Source organism: Salvelinus namaycush, chromosome 22 (genome assembly GCF_016432855.1).
Source record: "Salvelinus namaycush isolate Seneca chromosome 22, SaNama_1.0, whole genome shotgun sequence".
Lineage (NCBI taxonomy): Eukaryota > Metazoa > Chordata > Actinopteri > Salmoniformes > Salmonidae > Salvelinus > Salvelinus namaycush.
The window spans coordinates 29941840-29957019 of NC_052328.1; the positions used below are offsets into that span (position 1 = coordinate 29941840).

Genomic DNA, 15180 nt, shown 5'->3' on the forward strand with positions numbered 1-15180 from the left:
ACACACACACACACACACACACACACACACACACACACACACACACACACACACACACACACACACACACACACACACACACACACACACACACACACACACACACACACACACACACCAAATGTAGCTATTTTATTGAAACTGACTCAACATGTTCCTCCAACCCAGCTCCAGGCATTTGTGCAGGAGTTGAATCAATCTCTACTGCAAATATGGCTCCTTACCCTGGTCCCAACCTTCTTTTTATTTTTATTGGAGTTAACCGTCTTGTGATTGGTCACAGCTCCAGACTTCTCCATGCTACCAACACCCACACTCCATCTCCTGCCCCCAAACAGCTCGATGGCCTGGGCTAGAGTTGGACCCTCGTACCTGCCATCCTCCTGGAAGAGAGAGGAACATTTTCTTGGTACAAAATGGTAAATCACTCACATCTCGTCCCTCAGAGTTGTGGTGCTCGTGTCCAGAGCTCAGACTCAATTTTCATGACTGGTGACACCATTCACACTCTACCAGTAGGGACTGGAACACTTGACTCGGACCCGAGGTTTAGTAACTAGACTCCATCATTGCAATGCAGTCCCTCACCTGATAGAGGTTGACGTACTTCCTCCGGAGCCACTGCAACCTTTGGTCAGGGAACCTCCTCATCCTCCTGTGAACAGCTAACAGGGACTGCAGCCCAGCGTACACCATCCTAGCTGTGTTTCTCGGGGCCACAAAGTGTAATAACCTGTTGTCTGTTGTATGGAGCCCATAGAGCAGAGTCACCCCACACTCCTCCAGGCTCAGTCCAAATGAGAGCTTGTTCTGCATGCATACCGCCTGAATGTCAGCCCCAGGATGGCCCATGAAGACAGCTTTAGCCACGGAGAGATCCAGGAATCCATCCGCCAGGCTGTTCAGTATGAGCTTCCCACAGTACCCTGACCCAGTGGGGCTCCGGAGCTTTGAGAAGTCAGGGCCAGGGCTAGAACCAGGGAGGCCCTCACTGTGGAGCTTGGCCCAGGTGAGTATACAATTGTCGGGTTGGAGTCGGAGCAGGCAGCGGGCGGTGAGGTGGGAGTCCTGGTCATAGTGGATCACAGTAGCGCCCTGCTGGAGGAAGTGGTGTACGTGGGGGTGGAGGGAGAGGACGTACCAGGGCATGAGCTCTGTACCATGGGAAAAGGCCTTCTGAGTCCTCTCACCCATACCCTGGAAGTCTGGGTCTTTGCCCTGTATTAGGTCAGATAGGTCACCCGCAGACTCGGAGAGATCGCCCACGGTGAACCTGACCAGAGAAGAGTGTTTTCAGGAGAGGAAAATGACCAAAAGAAGCTTTAAAAGGATGCAGATATTTTTATCTACACAACACAAATACAGGCCACACAAATATTTCTAAAGAAGCAAAATAAATGATAATGCATTGACAATTATATTAAGAAAAATACGATGTAATATTGAAACGGGGAGCCAACTTCACCTAGCTTGTATCAGATAGCAGGTGTTGTGGTATCAGTGTTTTCAGATTTTATTGACACTTTCTAGCATAATCAGAGCCAAAATCCAGCACAAACCACTAAAAAGTAGACTAAAGTTAGGTGGGTCTACTGTGGACACTTACTGGTTGTGGTTGCCATCCTTGAAGGAGTTTTTACGTGAGCCAGTGATGCTCCCGTCACCAGACCCTCCAGACTCCTCCCAATCCTCAGACTCCATACTGCGGTTGCAGCTACGGATGGTCTGCAGGATGTTGTTGATGGTTGCTTCCTTCTCTGGTTGGTTGAGCCCATCTGGCCCCGCCCGTTGCAGGAAGTTGTCCTGTCCGTTGTAGTCAGAGACAAACTATGCAGTAGCGGTGCGTTGGTAAAATCACCGGGGAAGCCAAGCCAGAAAAAAAAAACATATTACAACCGATGTGTTAGTGATAATTGCGTTGTTTGCTCTATAACCTGTTAGTTTATATGTCTTGACACCGTGAAGAAGACACAGTGGCAGAATAAATCCAACCACACCTTTGTTTCATCACAAAACCGGAGAGCAACATCTGCATCGGTGATCTGAGCAGATTATGTATTTGATACCATTCCACTGATACCGCTCCAGCCATTACCAGGTGCCCGTTCTCCCCAATTAAGGTGCCACTAACCTCTGTCGAGCTATGTGTTGAACTTTCATCCTCTCAGGCCAAGGGCACAATGTATGAATTTATGGTTCGATCAGAATCGCCTTCATAATCATTGGCCATTGCAAAGAATTAAGTAAAACCACAAGTCCAAATCCCTATCTCCATCCATGACTAATTTAGGAAATCGCTAGCTAGCCACCGGAGGACAACAACACAACAATTTCAGTTGTTTCTGTCAATAACGTTTGGCTTTTGATGTGATGTGATTGGTGTGAAGCCAAATCCAAACTGGTTTCCCTTGACACTTTATTTGCACCAGGACCATTCACAGTTGAGCTCACTCAGTTTAGCTCAATGCTGATTGGCTATTATTTTTATTTTTTAAATGATCAAGGGAGGCCAAATGCTTGCTTCCCTTGCATTCAATGCTACGGGCGGCAACACTGTTATAGTCATTTAGACCAGACAGCATCAGATAGATGGCCTATACATACAGAGACAGAGGGGCTCTGTTTTGCTCGCTCGGATGCTTTCTCCAGTGAGATACATTCAGCCTCTTGCGAATTGAAGGAAATGGAAGGAAATACATTATTTTGTATGTTTTTTTCTTTGTACATTTTTTGGGATTCATGAATACACAGCATTGAAACTATGGAAAGAAGGCATGGTGGTGTTTAAGATGGGAAAGGTTACTAAAGTATATTTATAATGAGTAGTGTTGTGTGGAGATTCACTTCTGGCCTGAATGGATGGTCACAAAAAGGTAAAATGCACTTGATACTTGGATAGAACACATTTAAATGTTGTGTAAAGGAATATCAAAAAAGGAAACAACTGTAGGAAACAAATTCAGTGATGTCAACACTTAGTAAATGTGGCCCTAATTTCTAAGTATAAGGCCAAGATTCCTCTAGCCTGATCCTAGATCTGTTTGTATGGTCTTGCCAACTCCTATGGTCATTGTCACACCCCCCAAACAGATATGTGTACAGACAAAAAATGCATAATTCCTCACCTCCACAGAGTCCTGTGAGCTGAGGCGTGGTCTGAGGTTGATCAGGCTAGCTGCTCCATCCAGGGCCTCCCCTAGCTCTTTCAGAATGACCCCAGAGAAGGGCACCACCCTGCAGCCCGGGGTGTGGAGAGCACGCGAGACCACCTTCCTGTACTCTGCAGACGTCTCGTGGTGCGCCATGGCATCCTTCAGGGCACGCATGGTCTCGATGTTCGACTGCTCCATGAACTGCCACATCTTTAGCACCTTGCGAGACCTGAAGGGTAAGATGGAGGGATGCTGCTGAGTGAGAATGGAAGGGCCAAAAGTGGACAGTTTAGGAGGCGAAGTTGGAGATGAAGACAGAATGAGGGTGAAAGAAAAATGGTGTGATGTTTATTTACTAAGCAGGAAATGATAGTGGGGCAGATGGATCCGAAATATATTTGCAAAAATATAAAATCAAATAATCAAATGTTCCCTTGAAGAATTGGTTCTAGCCCTGCTTCTACCTGAGTCCAGCCAGGAACTCCATGACAGTGTTGTAGTTTCCCATGTTCCAACAGCACCTGGCCACGTGGACCAGACATGAGAACACCTCTCTCTTCTCCTCCATAGAACCTGCTGTCAGAATCATCCAGGTCACCCAGGAGCTCACCTGGAAACAGGAAAATACAGTAACTGTAAGTGTGACTAACTGGGTTTGACTCCAGAGTCACCTTTGTGCAACAGGACTGTGTTAGCCCACTGAGCTCAAGCCAAGTTATTAGCTCTGGGAACCAACACTAGTCTTCAGGTCTCAGGCACAGTTACTCAACATATAGGTTCAAAATGTATTCCCCATGCTGAGACACATTGCAGGTTAGTTAGGTCTCTCTCACCTCGTTGAATCTTGTGACCAGGTCCTCTACTGCGTTGTGGGGCCGACTGCAGCCAGCCATAAGATGGGGTTGTCCAGGTTGGTGTGTCTGCCCCTGAGGATGTGGCTGACCAGGGCCCCCCAGGTCATGGGTGAGGAAGCAGATGTAGTCCAGGGGTAAGATCCGGCTGTAGAGCTGCAGCTCCTGATCCATGAGGATGTAGGCCATCTCCTCCGGGAAACTGACCAGGGGTTGGAGGTCAGACAGCTCCTTGTTGACCTCTGTCAGTGGAGCCGCCGGCACCACGCTGGATCCCACCATGGGGGAGTGCAGCTGACGCTCTGGGAGGGAGCAATATGGAGAGGGAGGGCGAGGGGTGAAGGAGGAGGGATAGGAGGGTGAGTCAAGAGGGAGTTAAGAAAGGAGTAAAATACTGTGGATTGTTTCTGGACTCCTATATTGACTCTACTGGTAGACACTTCATGTAGAACTGAATCAATCAGATAACTGTAAGCAATATGGTTATAGCCATAGAATTAGAAATTAGAATACTAATAGTAATTTAATAGGATCTCTATAGTAACAGCTGTATCCTACTCTCTGATAAGACAGGTAGTATTTTAACCACATTTGATTAATATACATTTCATATGATTTATAATGTCAGTTTACTTCATTCAATACTTCATCAACTTGAATTTCACAAGATTCATATTGGTTATGGGACCTTTTAGGACAGCCCAGCCCAAGGGACTTGTGGTGATACAGGGAGGAGAGAAGTCATTGATGCCCGTGTTGCCCATGGACAGAACCACTTCCAGGAGGGTCCCTGAGATGTAGGCAGAAATGTCAGTCCTCTGTAGGGTTGCTCGGTAGCTACACGCCCCTCCTCCTTCCGGCCATGGCAATGTGGCCCTCCTGCGACATAGATCCCTCCTCTCGGCAGACGACAGCAGCTTCCTGGAAGACAGGAGTAGAGCTCCTGAACTGGCCACCCTTACTTCAGAACTCAGGGCATGGCATGCCTGGGAAGACATAGGAAGATACAGGGTCGCGTTCAGGAAGGCACACTGTAGCAAACCAAAACAATTATCTGTGTTCTCATTGGATAAGTTCAGGTGGAAGTCACGAAGTTATAAAACCTTTTCTCCCTACTGAACACGACCCAGGCATCTCATCACCTAATCACACCACAGGAGGCTGGTTAGGGGAGGACGGCTCATAATAATGTCTGAAATGGAGTGAATGCAGTGGTATCAAAGATGGAAACCTTGTGTTTGATACCATTCCATTAATTCCGTTCCAATCATTACTATGAACCCATCCTCCCCTTAAGGTGCCACCAGCCTCCTTGAGAATTACAAACGTACAAGACATACAGTAGCCTTTCTCATAAAAGGTGCTATTATAACACGGTCTCTGTGTGTGTGTGTGTGTGTGTGTGTGTGTGTGTGTGTGTGTGTGTGTGTGTGTGTGTGTGTGTGTGTGTGTGTGTGTGTGTGTGTGTGTGTGTATGTGTGTGTATGTGTGTGTGTGTGTGTGTGTGTGTGTGTGTGTGTTATGTATAGAAACAGGTATAGCCTCTTGTAAATTATTTGTATTCCATTTCCGACCGCCATAAAACTATCTGAAGTGTCTGTGTGCCTCTGAGAGTTGACTTGGCAGTTATTCTGAGTCTAAAATCAATATATTGGAGTTTGCCTAATGAATTTGCTTGGGCATTAAATCAGTGCTGTGAACATGAGGGTTCTTATATAAACAAAGATCTTCGGACTGATCTGTGTATTTGACTCTCACATTGTAGCATTATGGCATGTTAGTTGTTGGTAAACCCTCTGAACCTGGGAAGATGTTATTTTTTAAATGTTATTTCCTGTTTTATAAGGATCTGAACTTTGGGATTTTCTGTCTGTAAATCTCTTGTTTATAAGGATGTTCTCAGCTATCCAGGATTAAGGTTTGGGGCCCGTGAAAGGGCGCCTGTGGTGCAACACATTCCCCACCAACACCCCTCCCCAGGACTTCTACCAACCCCCTTTGTGGCTGTTAGTCAGTATAGGGAAAAATGAGAGGAAGGTCAGGAGTAGTACTGTACTGTCCACCACCACCCCTGGTGCACAGGAAAGGAGCACCCATGGAGGGCCACCACCACTACTAACCTTCCCACCACCCCTCCCTAGGACTACCACACTACCCCAGGACATTCAGCCCCCACCCACCACCCCTCCCTAGGACTACAACACTACCCCAGGACATTCAGCCCCCACCCACCACCACCCCTCCCTAGGACCACCACCCTATCCCAGGACATTCAGCCCCCACCACCAGGAGAGAGAGAGGAGACAGGGAAGTGGATCCAGCTGGCAGAACCTAACAGACAATGTGCTTTAGCTAAACCAAATATTCCTTGGAGTCGAATATTCTGAAATTATATTCACATCATCATCACCGGACTTTAACCTCTTCTGGTTCCTTTAAAGGGTATGGAACCCATAGTCATGAATTAATTTATTCTCCCCAACACATAGATGAACACACCAATGAACGGACGCACGCATACACACCACACACACACACACACACACACACACATGTATGTTCATTCTTTTAGAAAGTCTTCCATACTACATACTTCCATATGATATGTGCGGATATCATAAACAGCAGGGTGTCTTCTTCCTTACAGACATTACATTCTGTCTTGTTGAGGTTGAGCTTGAGGTGGTGGAGAGACATCCAAGCTGAGATATCTGCCAGGCACGCAGAGATATTGAGAAAGTAGTTAAGTGTCCTCCACAAAGCACTGATAGGAGAGACCATGTGAGGATGTGACTGAGCTGAGGGACATGGTGTATAGAGAGAAGAGAAGAGGAGGGCCTAGAATGCTCAAGTGTTTTGGAAAGAAAATAAGAAGGGATACTGGTATGTAGTTTTGGTTTCTTGAGGAAGGGAGTGACTCCGCCATTTTGAAATCAGAGGGGACGCAGCCAGTGGTCAGGGATGAGGTGATGAGGAAAGTAAGGAATGGGAGAATGTCTCCAGAGATGGTTTGGAGAAGAGAGGAGTGGATGGGGTTGAGCAGGCAGGTTGACGGCCGAACAGACCTCACTAGTTGCAGGATTTCATCTGGAGAGAGAGGGGAGAAAGAGGTCAAGGCGTAGGGTAGTTCTGTGTGACTGGAACCAGTGGACTCAATAGGCTGAGTGAATGAGGAGCAGATGTCGTCAATCTTTTCAAAGTGGTTGACAAAGTCGTCCGCAAAGGGAGGGGGGAGTGGAGGATTAAAGAGGGAGGAGAAAGTGGAAAAGAGTTTCCTAGGGTTAGAGGCAGAAGCTTGAAATGTAGAGTGATAGAAGGTGGCTTTAGCAGCGGATACAGAGGAAGAGAAGGTAGAGAGGAGGGAGTGAAAGAATGATAGGTCCTCCGGAAGTTTAGTTTTCCTCCATTTTCACTCAGCTGCCCGCATCCCTGTTCTGTAAGCTCGCAATGAGTCACTCAGACACGGACCAGGAGGGGAGGGCCGAGCCGGCCGGGAGAAAAGGGGACAGTGCGAGTCATAGGATGAGACTAGGGTTGAAGAGGCAGAACCAGGAGACAGAAGGATTTAACAGAAGGGAGAGATGATAGGATAGAAGAGGAGAGCGTAGTGGGAGAGAGAGTGAAGATTGCGACGGCACATGACCATCTGGGTAGGGGCTGAGTGGCTAGGGTTGGAGGAGAGGGAGACAGAAAAGGAAACAAAGTAGTGATCAGAGACCTGAAGGGGAGTTGCAGTGAGATTAGTAGGCCTGCAGCCTCTAGTAAAGATGAGGTCAAGCGTATTACTTGCCTTGTGAGTTGGAGGGGATTGGGAAAGGGTGAGGTCAAAAGAGGCAAGGAGGGGAAAGAAAGTTGGAAAGAAATTAAACGAAGGCAGACGTCGGAAGTACAAAGAGTGGTGAGCTATTGTCTGGAAATGAATTTATCAAGGTGTCAAGCTCATTGAGGAACTCTCTAAGAGCAAGTGGTGGGCGATAGATGACATCAATGTTAAGCTTGAGCGGACGAGTGACAGTGACAGCATGGAATTGAAATGAGGAGATGGACACGTGAGTGAGGGAGGAAATGTGAGGGAGAAAAAAAAACTCCACTTAGGAGAAATGAGTAGCCCTGTGCCACCACCGCGACGACCAGACGCTCTCGGACTATGAGAGAAAACATAGTCAGATGAAGAGAGAGCAGCTGGAGTAGAAGTCTTCTCTGGGGGGATCCATGTCTTTGTCAGGGCCAAAAAGTCAAGGGTCTGAAGCGTAGCATAGGCTGAGATAAACTTGACGTTCTTGACCGCAAATCGGCAGTTCCAAATGCTGCCAGAGACCTGGAATTCAACATGGGTTTTGCGTGCAGGGTACACTAAATTAGAAGGGTTGCAAACAAGAGGTGGGGAGCGTCTGTAAAGCCTACAGGGAGAGGTGCGAACAGGTATAGAAACACACATAGTTGCCAAACCTACAATAGAGCAAAATGAGATCATCAGAAAATAACTAGGTAAGATACAATCTGTGCCCTTGAGACATGGCCACATTGGTAAGAGCCAAAACCCTGGGTCGTATTCATTAGGGAACAAATGGAAGAAAATGGACTGAAACGGGGAGGGACTATACTTGGAATTGTCCAATAAGAGCAGCTTGTTTTTGTTTTCTATTTCAAAATGTTTTCCCTTAATGAATCTGATCAGCATGCACTGCGCTGGACCAGAGGCTTCCACAGATGTTAAGAGAATGGCCGTCAATGGACCTCATTTGTCAAATGATTGTATCATCAAATCTGGTCATTTCACTCAAAGCTCAGGATTTTGGTCAATTTGAAGATGATCATAGGGTGCAACGCAATTGTCTATAGTGGTGTCCTCCCCTCATCTACATTCCATTCTGTACTGACCATAGGGAAGGTGAGAGCGATATCTTCTTAGTATTTGCATATACCAGTCGGACTGGTCCAGTCCATTTCTTTTACATCAGAGAAGATGAATGTAGGAGATGAGGAGAGGAAGCCTTGGTTATTTAGTGTTGTGGTTTTGTACATTTGTAAAGTTTCAATATAAAAACATATCTAGTAAGTTCTAGGCTTGTTGCTAGTATTGTACAATCAGGGTTGGGGAGTAACGGATTACATGTAAGGGATTACAAATAAAACGGTAACTGTAATCCGTTACGTTACCAGCAAAAATATTGTAATCAGATACTTTCGAAAAACCAGACGACTACTTTTAAATTCAGAAAGGATGTTAGCGGAAAAATAATATTTGACACTTCTCTGTTTTCTCAATGACATTCAAATCAGAATTGAAAAAAGGCACAAATGTAAGTTTGTTCCACCTGAGTGAGTCTGACCACAAGTCAGATACCACTAGGATGACACACCAAATGTGTTTGATGGATCATGGGAAAAGAGCAGGAATAGGCTTTTGTAGGCTACAGTCCAAGCTATGTCTTCCAATGGTGTGACTGCTGTCGGCATCCAAAGATTATCCAACTTGAATAAACGCTTGGATGTAAGGATGTCAGTAGTGGTGTAGTCTACGGCGATACGGATATCACTTATTATTGATATCTACATAGCGCATTATGAATCACACTTCTCATTTAGCTATTTGCGCCTTACGGATTGTGGTTGTTGTGGATGGCTGTTCACAAATCCAAATGTGTATTTGAACCCAATAATGGTTGAAGTTTAAGCTGCCTATCAATCATTGTTTTTTAAACCAGTAGACAGCCAGTGAAAAATGCTTATTGCAACAGCTGCATCGTGCGGATCCAAGCCCATGGAATAAAAGTGGGCTTTTATTGCTCAATCTAATTCATGCTGATAAAAAAAATTCATAGGCCTAATGGACACATGCTCAAATTTTCACACTTTTGATAGACTTAAAAGGGGCAATCTGTAGTTTCTACATCCATTTTTGGATTTATAAATTATATATACACTACCATTCAAAAGTTTGGGGTCACTTAGAAATGTCCTTGTATTTGAAAGAAAAGCAAATTTTTTTGTCCATTAAAATAACATCAAATTGATCAGAAATACAGTATAGACATTGTTAATGTTGTAAATGTTTGTAAACATTGTAAATATAAACAAACACTGTATAGTCTCATAACATGGGGTTAAAACAATAATTTTATATCATGGATGGTCAGTCCTTGCTTCCATAGCTCTGTCTATTAATCTGAGAGTGGTTACATTTCTCCAGGCCCATCCCTCAACTTTTCACCAAAACAGAGGCTGGGCATCCATTTTGTTATTGTTTCATCTGTGGATTTGCACTTTAAACAGCTGCATATTATCAAGATAAAGTGTCACCAACAAAAAGGTAAACAATAGGCAAATGCAGCACATGGCATTTATTTTTTACATGTAAATAGCACTTTTCAGTAGTGCTCAAAGCATGCCTTTCCATGAGCGCAGCATTTATTTTTCAACTCGAATCAGTCCTCCAGGACAACAAAATCATAAACATCGAGGAGGGGTGGCTAATAATATAAGGGCACAATGCGAGACCCAAATGCAGACACAGGAGGCAGATGGTAGAGCTCCAATATTTATTATAACAAAGGGAGTAGGCAAAGGCAGGTCGGGGACAGGCGAGAATTCATAAACCAGAGTCCAAACAGTACCAGACGATAGGCAGTCTCGATGTCAGGCCAGGCAGGGGTCAGAAACCAGATTGGAGTCCAAAAACAGTACAAGGGGATAGGCAGGCTGGTAGTCAGAACAGGCAGAATGGTCAGGCAGGCGGGTTCGGAGTCAGGACAGGCAGAGTGGTCAGGCAGGCGGGTTCGGAGTCAGGACAGGCAGAGTGGTCAGGCAGGCGGGTTCGGAGTCAGAACAGGCAAGGGTCGAAACCAGGAGGACTAGAAACAAACAGAGACGGGGAAAAATAGGAGCAAGGAAAAACGCTGGTTGACTTGGCAAACAAGACGAACTGGCACAGAGAGACAGGAAACGCAGGGATATATACACCGGGGATAAAAAGCAACACCTGGAGGGGGTGGAGACAATTACAAGGACAGGTGAACCAGATCAGGGTGTGACAAACAAGTCCTTAGTTTTTGGGTCATGCTCAGGTAAAACAATTTGGCTAATTTATACTTCCATATTTCCAATGTAAAGGTCGTCCTCCTCCTCTTCAGAAGAAGAGGAGGAGTAGGGATTGGACCAAAGCGCAGCGTGGAATGTGGACATAATGAAGTTTATTAAAGTAAAGACGAAAACCGAAAACACTTCAACAAACTACAAAATAACAAACGAACGTAGACAGACCTGAACTATGAGAACTTACATATAACACGAAGAACGCACGAACAGGTACAGACTACAACAAACGAACGAACAAACCGAAACAGTCCCGTGTGGTGCAACATACACGGAAGACAACCACCCACAAACAAACAGTGTGAACAGCCTACCTTTATATGGTTCTCAATCAGAGGAAACGTCAAACACCTGTCCCTGATTGAGAACCATATAAGGCTAATTACACCTGACCTAAAAATAGAAACACAAAACATAGAATGCCCACCCCAACTCACGCCCTGACCAACTAAACACATACAAAATTAACAGAAAACAGGTCAGGAACGTGACAGAACCCCCCCCTCAAGGTGCGAACTCCGGACGCACCACCAAAAGTCTAGGGGAGGGTCTGGGTGGGCATCTGTCCACGGTGGCGGCTCAGGCTCTGGGCACACTGGACTCTCAAGGCGTACTATAGGCCTGGTGCGTGGTACCGGCACTGGTGTTACCGGGCTGAAGGCACGCACATCAGGGCGAGTACGGGGAGAAGGAACAGTGCGTACAGGGCTCTGGAGACGCACAGGAGGCTTGATGCGTAGTGCCGGAACTGGAGGCACTGGGCTGGAGACACGCACCATAGGGCTAGTACGTGGAGGAGGAACAGGGCTCTGGAGACGCACAGGAAACCTGGTGCGTGGTGTAGGCACTGGTGGTACTGGCCTGTTCGTGCGTTCTTCGTGTTATATGTAAGTTCACATGTTTTAGGTCAGTCTACGTAGTTTGTTATTTTGTCATCATTTCAAGTGTTCTTCGTGTTTCGTCTTTTCTTTAATAAACGTAATTATGGATTCAACACATGCTGCGCTTTGGTCCAATCCCTACTCCTCCTCTTCTTCCGAAGAGGAGGAGGACAGCCGTTACAGAACCACCCACCAAACCCGGATCAAGCAGCGTGAGAACGGGCAGCAGCGACAGCAGCAGCGGTACCAGGAGGAATGGTCATGGGAGCAAATATTGAACGGAGAAGGACCCTGGGCTAAGGTTGGAGAATATCGCCGCTCTCGGGAAGAGATGGAGGCAGCTAAAGCCCAGGAGCGGTGGTATGAGGAGGCAGCACGGAAGCGTGGCTGGAAGCCCGTGAAGAAACCCCAAAAATGTATTGGGGGGGGGGGGGGGGGGGGGGGGGGCTAAAGGGTAGTGTGGCGAAGGTAGGTAGGAAACCTGCGCCCACTTCCCATGCTTACCGTGGAGAGCGGGAGTACGGGCAGACACCGTGTTATGCGGAAGAGCGCACGGTGTCTCCTGTACGGGTGCATAGCCCGGTGCGGGTTATTCCACCTCCCCGCACTGGGCGGGCTAGAGTGAGCATTGAGCCAAGTGCCATGAAGCCGGCCCTACATATCTGGCCACCAGTACGTCTCCTCGGGCCGGCTTACATGGCACCAGCCTTACGCATGGTGTCCCCGGTTCGCCTACATAGCCCGGTGCGGGTTATTCCACCTCCCCGCACTGGTCAGGCGACGGGGAGCATACAACCAGGTAAGGTTGGGCAGGCTCAGTGCTCAAGGGAGCCAGTACGCCTGCACGGTCCGGTATTTCCGGCGCCACCTCCCCGCTCCAGGCCAGTACCACCAGTGCCTACACCACGCACCAGGCTTCCAGTGCGTCTCCAGAGCCCTGTTCCTCCTCCACGCGCTAGCCCTATGGTGCGTGTCTCCAGCCCAGTACCACCAGTGCCTACACCACGCACCAAGCCTCCTGTGTGTCTCCAGAGCCCTGTACGCACTGTTCCTTCTCCCCGTACTCGCCCTGATGTGCGTGCCCTCAGCCCGGTAACACCAGTGCCGGTACCACGCACCAGGTCTATAGTACGCCTTGAGAGTCCAGTGTGCCCTGTTGTTGTTCCCCGCACTAGCCTGATGGTGCGTGTCCTTAGCCCGGTACCTCCAGTTCCGGTACCACGCACCAGGCCTACAGTGCGTCTCAGCCGGCCAGAGTCTGCCGTCTGCCAAGCGGCGCCTGAACTGCCCGTCTGCCAAGCGGCGCCTGAACTGCCCGTCTGCCCAGCGGAGCCTGAACTGCCCGTCTGCCCAACGGCGCCTGAACTGCCCGTCTGCCCAACGCCGTCTGAACTGTCCGTCTGCCAAGCGCCGCATGAACTGTCCGTCGGTACTGAGCCTTCAAAGCCGCCCGTCTGCCATGAGCCTGCAAAGCCGCCCGTCTGCCATGAGCCTTCAGAGCCGTCCGCCAGACAGGAGCCGCTAGAGCCTTCCGCCAGACAGGAGCCGCTAGAGCCTTCCGCCAGACAGGAGCAGCCAAAGCCTTCCGCCAGACAGGATCAGCCAGAGCTTTCTGCCAGACAGGATCAGCCAGAGCCTTCCGCCAGACAGGATCAGCCAGAGCCTTCCGCCAGACAGGATCAGCCAGAGCCTTCCGCCAGACAGGATCAGCCAGAGCCTTCCGCCAGACATGACCAGCCAGAGCCGTCAGCGAGCCATGACCAGCCAGAGCCGTCAGCGAGCCATGACCAGCCAGAGCCGTCATCCAGCCATGACCAGCCAGAGCCGTCATCCAGCCATGACCAGCCAGAGCCGTCATCCAGCCATGACCAGCCAGAGCCGTCATCCAGTCAGGATCCGCCAGAGCCGTCATCCAGCCAGGATCCGCCAGAGCCAGCCAGCCAGGATCCGCCAGAGCCAGCCAGCCAGGATCCGCCATCCAGTCCGGTGCTGCCGTCCCTCAGTCCGGAGCTGCCGTCCCTCAGTCCGGAGCTGCCGTCCCTCAGTCCGGAGCTGCCGTCCCTCAGTCCGGAGCTGCCGTCCCTCAGTCCGGAGCTGCCGTCCCTCAGTCCGGAGCTGCCCCTTATCCCGGTGGTGCTCCTTATCCCGGTGATGCCCCTTAATTTAGGTGGGGTTATTTGGAGGGTGGTCATTGAGAGGGGGATAAAAAAGCGGGGATTTATTATGGTGGGATGGGGACCACGCCCAGAGCCTGAGCCACCACCGTGGACAGATGCCCACCCAGACCCTCCCCTAGACTTTTGGTGGTGCGTCCGGAGTTCGCACCTTGAGGGGGGGGGGTTCTGTCACGTTCCTGACCTGTTTTCTGTTAATTTTGTATGTGTTTAGTTGGTCAGGGCGTGAGTTGGGTTGGGCATTCTATGTTTTGTGTTTCTATGTTTAGGTCAGGTGTAATTAGCCTTATATGGTTCTCAATCAGGGACAGGTGTTTTACGTTTCCTCTGATTGAGAACCATATAAAGGTAGGCTGTTCACACTGTTTGTTTGTGGGTGATTGTCTTCCGTGTCTGTGTATGTTGCACCACACGGGACTGTTTCGGTTTGTTCGTTCGTTTGTTGTAGTCTGTACCTGTTCGTGCGTTCTTCGTGTTATATGTAAGTTCACATGTTTTAGGTCAGTCTACGTAGTTTGTTATTTTGTAATCATTTCAAGTGTTCTTCGTGTTTCGTCTTTTCTTTAATAAACGTAATTATGGATTCAACACATGCTGCGCTTTGGTCCAATCCCTACTCCTCCTCTTCTTCCGAAGAGGAGGAGGACAGCCGTTACATGTAACTTGTTTTTCTGGGTGATTTGTGATGTTTTATTTGTGCTTACTATGACTGTGTTTTTGTATTTTAATGTGTATATACAGTATATTATATATATATATGTATATATATACATATATATATATAGCTTGGGTATAATGTGTATATTATGTTGTACATACAGGGCACATTTGTAAAAGAGACCTTCAGTAGGTCTCAATGTCTTAAATAAAAAATATGTTTTTGTCAAATTGTGGAAGGTTGCTACAGATGTTGGCCGTGGACCTGATACACTTAATCCATATGTGTACAGTCTATACATTGGCTAGAAACTATTCTGCCATATTACACCAAACCAGGGATACACATCCCTCTGCAATAGAATCTTGT

The 15180-nt window shown here is 47.9% G+C and overlaps 1 protein-coding gene across 1 annotated transcript in view; it reads right to left on the minus strand.

Moving 5' to 3' along the window:
* The window catches only part of LOC120017747 (1-phosphatidylinositol 4,5-bisphosphate phosphodiesterase epsilon-1-like), a 41833-nt gene that overhangs the window by 21078 nt on the left and 5575 nt on the right, over positions 1–15180 (minus strand). Inside the window, exons 3-9 of the mRNA XM_038960709.1 lie at positions 4692–4989; positions 3986–4305; positions 3617–3762; positions 3126–3381; positions 1607–1827; positions 589–1273; positions 225–383 (exon numbers count right to left, since the gene is read on the minus strand). Of these exons, the coding sequence (XP_038816637.1) occupies positions 225–383; positions 589–1273; positions 1607–1827; positions 3126–3381; positions 3617–3762; positions 3986–4305; positions 4692–4989 (2085 nt within the window). The remainder of the gene's footprint in view (positions 1–224; positions 384–588; positions 1274–1606; positions 1828–3125; positions 3382–3616; positions 3763–3985; positions 4306–4691; positions 4990–15180) is intronic.